The sequence below is a fragment of the Sphaeramia orbicularis genome, chromosome 17 (assembly GCF_902148855.1).
Source record: "Sphaeramia orbicularis chromosome 17, fSphaOr1.1, whole genome shotgun sequence".
Taxonomy (NCBI): Eukaryota; Metazoa; Chordata; class Actinopteri; order Kurtiformes; family Apogonidae; genus Sphaeramia; species Sphaeramia orbicularis.
This window is the reverse complement of record NC_043973.1, coordinates 32,500,534-32,510,233: the sequence shown is the minus strand read 5'-3', so window position 1 is coordinate 32,510,233 and position 9,700 is coordinate 32,500,534. Positions and strand designations below refer to the sequence as shown.

At 33.6% G+C, this 9,700-nt stretch overlaps 1 protein-coding gene across 1 annotated transcript; it reads left to right on the top strand.

Annotated features, from left to right (window-relative positions):
* Window positions 1–3,601: 3,601 nt before the first annotated feature.
* Window positions 3,602–9,058, top strand: tyw3 (tRNA-yW synthesizing protein 3 homolog (S. cerevisiae)). Its single transcript, XM_030160927.1, has 6 exons — window positions 3,602–3,955; window positions 5,896–5,976; window positions 6,067–6,165; window positions 6,680–6,751; window positions 6,940–7,073; window positions 8,565–9,058. The coding sequence occupies exons 1-6, from the start codon at window positions 3,788–3,790 to the stop codon at window positions 8,839–8,841; spliced, it is 831 nt and encodes a 276-aa protein (XP_030016787.1). The 5' UTR covers window positions 3,602–3,787; the 3' UTR covers window positions 8,842–9,058.
* The last annotated feature ends 642 nt before the right edge of the window (window positions 9,059–9,700 follow it).

The window sequence follows — 9,700 nt, the reverse complement described above, 5'->3', positions numbered from 1 at the left end:
TATGAACAACCTGAAAGGTCTTAAGAGAAGTAAATGCAGTTTTACCAACATCCTATTATTAAATGTTATGTGTATTTATAGATCCACTGTGATCTGTAAGTTATAATATACACGTATGAATGATAAACAGAGGCATAATGTTTTTTAAATTCCACTTATTTTTCTTCAGACATTTCAAGTTGTTCCTATTCTTCAGATTTTTAAGGAAATTTTGTAGATGTAAACATTATCATAATTTAATTAAATTAAACTTTTTTTACTGTTATTATTTTACTTGTCCGGCCCACTTCAGATCATATTGGGCTGAATGTGGAACTGAACTAAAATGAGTTTGACAGCCCTGCTATAGAGTATTTGAATGTACAAACAGGTGAAATCTGATGACAATGAAAAGCAGAGAAATAGTATTTTACCTGAATTATTTGACTGTATTGATGGACTTAATGATTCACAAGTTATTAAACATTTTAGATCCGTGAATGCTTTTGGTCACTGGTGGTTATTTATGTCTTTATGGTTTTAACCTCTTTCACCTATTTCATTCTGTATGAAAGCGGCGGTAAGAACTGCTATTCTTATTTTAAAAGGATTAGTTGCAAAACAATGTGAAAACTACATGCTCTATTATGGAACCAAAAATGAAAAATGAATATAGTTTCATTTTGTTTTTGTTTGCAAGTTTTCATTCTAACTTAAGAACATAAAAAAGTAATGAAACACTGCATTCTCATCCTTCTTTGAGGCAAAACATCACTTTGCTTTGTACATTTCTACATCACATGTTCATGTACAGTATATTCAGAGTGTCTCCTGGGTTCAGTTTCTATTCAAAGTATAAGGTTCAAAGGTCAAGTTCATTTTTTTATATTCATGTATTTAATATTCACATACTGTGGTTAATATATAAGATTTGTGCAGTCTGAACTGTGCATACATTTGCATTCATATACCTAATATTTCTATATTTACAGCTTACTTTTAGATGGTAATTGCTGAATCTGCTTCTGTTTTTCATGCAGTATGCCTTTCTGAATTCTAACTGGTTATGTTGTTATTCCTGAAGGACTATAAAGTTACCTTGGAGTCAGGACTTGGGAAGTAAATAAGTTAGTAAGTGAAAAAAAAAAAAAAGTAAAATAACACAAGATTAAACACATTACATTAAAATAATATAAGTAATGTAATAGTAAATTTCTCAGTATAACAGTGAAGTATAAGTATGCACTGTATTGTAGCATGTGAAGTTGTACAGTGAAGTTTGCTTTCAGAATTCAGGATAATGTATCGTTTTTTATCAGGAGCAACTCATCAATACTGAATTCACACATTACAAAAGTATTTCACACATGTTAATCACTTTGAGTATTTTAACAAAATACATAAAAATGTAATATGTAGTGAAATATGTTTTTAAAGTGATCCTCCCAAAACATCAGAAGGAATTTTCTTTGTAAATTCAGAGCACCTACAGTGTCCATGTAGGATGGAAGGAGGCATCGTTGAAGGAGGTGAGGAGGAGACCTCAGAGGTGAACAGCTGAACAAGTAAAAGGAAAAGTAACCACTGGTTTGTAGCAAGGTTCTAAAAGTTTGGGATTTTTCATCATAGTTGAGTTTTATTTAGTTTTGACTTTTTTTCTCTAATTCAGTTAGTTTTAATTCGTTTTTAGAGCAGGTTTGCTAGTTTTTATTAGTTTTAATTTTTTTCTAAATGCTTAGTTTTAGTTTAGTTTTAGTTTAGTTTAGAGCTGCGACCGATTAATCGATTAGGTGCTTGAAGTCAATGCAAAAATTCCCAATACGATTAATCGACTCGAATTGATTGAAGGGAGATATTCTATTGCAGTTTTCCTAAATTGAAGCTTCTTTGTGCATCACAATAAGCGTCCGTGTGAAACACGACAGTGGAACCAATGTTTAACAGCAGAGAAATGAAGGAAACTAAGCTTTGATTCAGGAGAATTGTGGTTGAAAGATTTTTTTGGATCACTTTGAGTCGATTAATCGGTTGAAGCTCTAGTTTAGTTTTAGTTTAGTCGTCTCTTTTCTCTTCTTCTCTGTCAATGTATTCAAATAAATCCCAGACAGGACTCTGCTGCTTTCTCCCAACTTTAGTCTCCATGTTTCCAGGTAGAGTGGGGACCAGAAGACAACTGGAAACCACAAGTGAACACAAGTGACGGACCGTTAAATATCATATGGTGCCACTAGCTAAAATTGCTAGCGCAAAATAAATCGATTTCGTATCAATCCGACATTAACAAAGACGAAAACTAAGGTAATTTTATCCATAATTTTATACGTTTCAGTTAGTTTTGTAATCACACAATACAGTTTCAGTTATTTATAGTTTTTACTTTTAATTATAGTTTTTATTTATTTCAGTTCACCAAAATGTTTTTACAATTCTAGTTTTTGTCATTTTGTTAGTTTTTGTTCACGGTAATAACCTTGGTTTGTAGTTGGTGATACATTCCCAGCAAAACTAGACTCATCATCCCCGTTTTCATTCTAATTCTGAGAATACAATTGTATTGGTCCTCTTACCTGCATTTCATATTATATTTCATATTCTTACTTTTTCTTAGACTGCGTTGTTTAGACCAGGGCTGTCAAACTCATTTTAGTTCAGTTCCATATTCAGCTACATTTGATCTGCAGTGGGCTGGACCAGAAAAATAATAACATAATGACCTATAAATAATAACAACTCCAAATTTTTGTCTTTGTTTTAGTGTAAAAAAAACCCATTAAATTATGAAAATACTTACTTTTATAAACTATCCCCACAAAAAAAAAAAAAAAAAAAAAAACTGAAAAAACTGAAATTTAAATTAAAAAACGTAAGAAAGTTTAGTGCAATTTTAACAATATTATTCCTGAACTTCTCATTTGTCCATGTGCATTATGGATCAGATCTACAAAGACACTAAACACTGAGGAACAGGAAGAAAATAGTTCAAACTGTGCTGAATTTTCTTTAGACATTTCAGGTTGTTCATATTTGTTCAGGTTATTCACATTTTATTGTTACAGGATAGTTTATAAATGTAAATATTTTCATAATTTAATGTTATTTTTTGCACTAAAACAAAGGAAAAAAATTAAGTTGTTAATTCTAGATTTTTTTTGTGTCTTAATTCAAGATTTTGCTATAACTTAATAGAAGATATTTTTTTGGCGTAATTCAAGATTTTTTTTTTTTTTTTTTTACTTAATTGAATTTTTTTTTTTTTTTTTTTTTTTTTTTGCTTAGTTAAAGATTTTTTTTAATTAATTGAAGATTTTTTTTTTTTGGCTTAATTCAAGATTTTTTTTTTTTTTTTACTTAATTGAAGATTTTTTTTGGGCTTAATTCAAGATTTTTTCCTTAATTCAAGCTTTTTTTTTTTTTTTTTTTGGCTTAAATCAATTCAAGGCTGTGGAATTTTTGCACTTGGCAAAAACATCCCAGGGGCCAAACTGGACCCTTGGGGGGGCCGCATTTGGCCCCTGGGCCGCATGTTTGACACCCCTGGTTTAGAGTCTTCTATGTTTTGGATGTTCCCATTGTAGTCCAGCAGGTGGCGGTGATGCTCATTTACACCTGTTATCCAACCAATATTAAACAACAGAAGAAGAAGAAGTCCAGCTAACAGTTAGCAGCTAGCAGAAGCTAATGTTTACAGATGCATAGTACTAGTAGCGGAAAAGTGACAAATACGTGACTTTTATATTATTGTTGTTAGTAAATGTAAGTCCCACTAGTAGAATACACTGGGTCTGTACCAGCTGAAGACACTTTAGTTATGGAGAAAAGCTTCAGTCAGTGGAAGAGTCAGTGTCTGGACAAACTGGACCAGAGTAAGAAGGGCAGTGTGGATGAGGACATCACCCACCTGGTGTCACTGCTCAACGGCTGCGAACAGTTCTTCACCACCAGCTCCTGCTCCGGACGGATCATCCTCATCGACGGGGTGAGCCGGGTTTCAGATCCGGACTGGACTGGACTGTCAGGACCAGAACCAGTTTATTCTCAGTTATCCTCAGCCAGAAACCACTCTGCATTATCAACATGTTCAGATTCTGTATTATTTCAACATCACTGACCGTCAGTTTTCATCAGTGAGATCCTAAATAAGCACCAGCGAATACACAGGGTTTGTACTCATTCCTCTGGAAATAGTTTGAATGTAAAATAACAGTAGACTTAGACTTAGACTTTGTTTGTCATTCCAGATTTTACATCAGAAATGAAATTTCGTTTATGTTTTTTGTTTTTTCCCTTCTCTCTGAGCCTTTGGGTGTGTGGGATTTGGTGTTTGAATGTTGTTTTAGTTCATATGTCCTATGCTGATGTAGATGCTTATTTGAAAATTGAAAAACAAAGTCTTAAAAAAAAGAAAAGAAATTTCGATGCAGTTGTCTCAGCAGGCAGCAGCAATAAAAACAAATAGGCACTGTATATGCAGGATAATATATACAAAATAGAATAAATATGCATATAAAAACTATACAATATAGAACATAGAATAAATATGCATATAAAAACTATACAATATAGAACATAGAATAAATATGCATATAAAAACTCTAGAATATAGAAAATAGAATAAATATCAGCTAAAATGTACTTAGAGGTCTTATTTCTGTCTTTGTGCATAAGAAATCAATCTCAGTGAATCCAAAGGAACTTTGTGTTGGTAAATGACAGTTCTGCAAATGTACAGGATTTCACTTCTGTTCAACATGTTGATGCTCGTATGAACTATGTTTTCAGCTCAAAAATGAACAATTTCATCACAATTAATGCTATATTTTCTTGTCACAAATGGACAAGTTGTATTTGAACTGAAGTGAGCTGAAAAACAAATCTTCTATTCTTTTAGATTCCCCAGTTTTTCTTCCCAGATTCTCTCCTACATATCACATGTTTTATTTGTACAGGTTCAATCTGGAGTATGGTGCTGATCCATCCTGCTTATGTTACACCAATACATACATGAAGAATGGCACACAGCACTGTTTAAATCAACAGTTTTCTAATAAGAAACATTTTTATAAAGAAATAACAATTCTATATTGTTATTTACTCTTTAGTCTGATGATAAACTATCCAATAAATAATTGTGATCCTAGTTTTTGCGCAGGGATCATTAGTGTAAACGGTGACATGGCTGCAGAGCATCAGTATGATGGGATCCACAACAACCATGTCACATCCGTCCACTGACACATTTAGTGTTTTTGTGTCAGCTGTGATTGTTTTAGATCCACAATACTAACATTTATGAAGAAGAGCAGAATTAGCAATAGTAAGTCTATAAGTTTATTCCTAATAAAGTACTGGTACTGAGCAGAGCATCATGGGTAATGTCACGTCCGTCCACCAGCAAAAGTTTTCACATACATGTGCTATTCCAAATCCAATATTTATGAAAATAGAGCTTCCACTGTCAAAGAATATCAGTAGTCTGTGCACAAATGGATTAGCATTATTTCAACACAGTTCTATACATTTATGACAACTTTTTTTTTAACAAAAATGGCCACTCATTTGACCCCCTAAGGAAATTTTGGCCGATATGCATATAAAAAAGAAGTATGTGTGAGTATAAGACAACTATGCTTCTCTTATTTAAAAAAAAAAAAAAAAAAGAAAACAATTTTCAGTACTGAATATTGCACAGTTATACTGCAGTTATAGTAGTCACTGTGAAAGTGCTAAATAACAGTATCAAATAACAGGTAGCTGGTTATTCAGAAACATGTATTTCTATAATTTTGTCTGTGATGCATGGCCATGGCTCTCACACAGTTTGGTGCCTGTGATACTCATATGCCTACACATGTTTGCCTTCCAGCAGCAGAAATAATGCACTTTCCTGACTTACCTCCTTTATTTTTCCTTCTTTAGGCTACAGAGAGTAGTGATGTCCAGAAACAGAACTGTGTTTGGCTGTTTGTCTCACACCAGAAATGCAAATCTGATGACCTGGTGAGGAATGAAGGATTTCTGAGTATGCCTTTTATTTTGTAGAATACACATTTTATTACTGATGAGACCACATATTGCATGTTTTTTCAGATTGAAGCTCTTTCCCGGTCCAGTGGAGACGCTGTGTTGAAATTTGAACCCTTTGTTCTTCATGTTCAGTGTAGGAAACTGGAAGACGCTCAGCTGATGGTGAGAACAAAACTGTGTATTAGTAGATGTTTAGATTTTCTATCTTTTATATTAATTATTTAATGTTCTGTTCATTTATCCTTCCTTCCTTCTTTCCTTTCTTCTAATGTATCGGTGTTTTAACATGATTTCAACTGCACTTCACATATTTATAACTGTAACCCAGAAAACAATCATTAAACATGGCTGTTGTGAATGGCAATATCAGTTTGCTCCTTTTTAATAATACACTGTTACCCATAAAGTTGGAATAAAATATTTTCACTTCTTCTCATGAAAGGATTGCAACAATGTGATTTATTCTTGATAGATGAAGTGTACCTGGGACACAGTATGTAATCATTGCATCTGGTCAAAAGTGATTTCTGATGTGTATAAATAGGTATAAAAAGAGAATGCTTTCCCTTTTGGATGCTTGTTTTTATTGTCTAAGCCTACTTTTAAATCTATTAAAAAAAATAAATAAAACTAAACAATAAAGTAATAGTGACTCACATGTACCATCTGTCTCTAGCACTCCGTTGCCATCAACTCAGGTTTCAGGAACTCTGGACTCACTGTCAGCAAAACTGGGAAGATCATCACGGTATGCTTTGAATCCACTGTAGCTGTTCTGTAAATGTGTGTTAATTAGGCTTCCACTGCTTCACCAGAACCGTTACAGACATTTAAAGAGTCTTCTTAAACTAAAATTCTATATGTAGTCTTAAATGAAAGTGCAGTAACAACAGAGTAGAGCTGTGAATGTGTCTCTGGTGTATTTTGTCCCTGTAGGCCGTCCGGAGCACTCACGGTTTGGAGGTTCCCCTGAGCCGCCAAGGAAAAGTTGTAGTTGAACATGAGTACATTAAATATTTAAGTGAAATTGCCAATCAGAAGATGGAGGAAAACCTCAGACGCATAAACAGGTCAGTTGAACACATAAAAGATGTATTTAGGTAAAAGTATCAATACCACACTGTGAAAATATTCCACTTGTTCTGCATTCAAAGTCTTATTTAGCTCCTGTAATTAAAAAAAAAAAAAAAAAGATTCCTCTGATTTTGTTAATGGGCAAAAATGTCTGCATAAAAAGTACAGTCATGATCATCACTACTGAATACTCACTGACTAAATGCCTGTTTTTGACATGATGGTGCTATGTTTGTCAATGAAAAATACGCTTTCTACGTCTGACTGCACCCACCCATACGCAAATGTGTCCTCATACAAATATAGATACAGGCAAGAGGACACACATACATAAAATACTTGATCTGAAGGAAACTCTTTTTACATTTTTGGCTGTAGTGCTTTGATTTTAGATCCTTGTGTTATAGAATAGGATCAAAAATTCTAGTTTTAATTGGTTTAAATGGGGACATTTACATCCCTGGAGAGCAGAGTTTATAATAACCTAATAATAGGATCTGATGTTGACCTTTCAAAATTCAGCCCTCCCATTAAGAACGCCACATGCACAGATTCACATTCAGATTCATTTATTTGTCATATGCAGGTTTACACACAGTCAACAATGCATTGAAATGTTTTGGACAAAAAGAACCATTCAAGTCACCATTCACGATAAGGGGTGGAATTAAATAAGTTGTACTTCTTCCCACCTCTTTTTGGGCATGTAAATGACACTATTGTGCTGTTCGTCTGTCAAAGATGGTCTTGGTTGTTGATTTTTGTATTATTTCTGTTTTACTTGTTCACATATATGTTAAATTTCATTGCATGTTTGGAACAAATCACTATAAATAAATAAATAAATAAGAACATTAGAAAGATCATTTGCATGGAAAAAAATGATAATAGTAATATTACACAGTCACAGTGATCGAAAAGACAAAGTTAAAAAAAAAAAATCCCTAGAGAGGCATACATGTAAATGATGGTGTGAAATGTTAAAATAAAATAGTCTCTGTCAGTATTTTACTATTATATGTGAAGTTTTTGGATTTATTTTACTACTGTAGAGTTTCAGAGCTCATTTAACCTACTTTGTACATTACTGGTAATTTAATCTGCAGTAAAGAATCATTTACTACAAGATTATCATATTTTTGTTAAATTTTTGTCCTGTCAAACTGATGCTTCTCTTTAAAAGTTAACTTTTCATGATGCTGGAAAACCAGTGTTTTTACAGATAATCCAAGGGGGTTTCAAAGAGATTATGAATCTTGAGGAGAATTTTCTTTATTTGTAAAGGAATGTCTTATCTTTTTAACCAACGCATTTGGAGGAAAGTAATCGAGAAACTGTATCTGAAGACAAATGGAGTAAAAAGTCCAGTGTTTACCTTTGAGATGTAGTGGAGTAGAAGTATTATGTTGCATTAAATGAAAACACTCAAGTAAAGTAGAAGTACAAAAAGGTTTACAAAACTACTGTAGTGTTTTTGTCATTTTCAGGTTTTACCAGAATCTCCAGTCTGCTCTGGCGGCAGAGAAACTCCAAAAACTCCAAATCCCAGGTTCTCCTGTTTCACAGCACACAACAAACAAAGACAGCTGGAACAGTCAGGAGACACAAAACAGGAAGAAAAAACAAGAGGAGACAGAGAAAAGGAACAACGGCGAAGTGTACAGACGAAGGCGGAAAAGGGAACAGCTGAAGAATGACTGTTGCCACGGTGACGAGGACAGCAGTCTCCCAGAACTGGACGAGTGTCTGGACCTGTTTACATAAAGAGCTGCCTTTCTGTCTGGAGTTCTGCTCATATGTCGCACAGTTAAAGGACTCTCTTTTTAGCTTTACTTCAACGCATGGAATCCGATAGGACTGAGATCATCTAGAACACAGGTGTCAAACATGCGGCCCGGGGGCCAAATCCGGCCCACCAAAGGGTCCAGTCCAGCCCTTGGGATGAATTTGTGAAATGCAAAAATTACTCGAAGACATTAACAGTCCTTTTAGTTCAGGTTCCACATCAGAACAATTCAATCTCAAGTGGGCAGGACCAGTAAAATGCTATCATAATAATATATAAATAATGACAACTCCAAAGTTTCTCTTTATAAATGTAAATATTTTCATGTATTTACACTAAAATAAAGCATAATTTTGCAAAAAATGTGAATAACCTGTAATGTCTTAAGAGAAGTAAATACAATTTTAACAAAATTCTGCCTGTTACTCAGTGTTTTGTGTGTTTGTAGATCCACTGCGATCTGTAAGTTATAATGTACATGTGTAAATGATAAACTGAGGCAAAATATTATTAAAATTACACTTATTTTTTCAGTTTGTTCATGTTTTTCACATCTTTTGAAAGGATAGTTTGTAGACGTAAACCTTTGCATAATGCAAATTAACTTTTTTCGCTCTAAAACACAGAGAAAAGTTTGGAGTTGACATTATTTATATATTATTCTGTTATTATTTTACTGGTTCGGCCCACTGCAGATGAAATTTAGCTGAATCTGGCCCGTGAACTAAAATGAGTTTGACACCTGATCTAGAAGATGTATTGGAGAACAAATACTGCACAAAAACTCTCTCTGGCTCTCGTGATTTGATATGGTTTGAATTTCATCACAAAGACAAA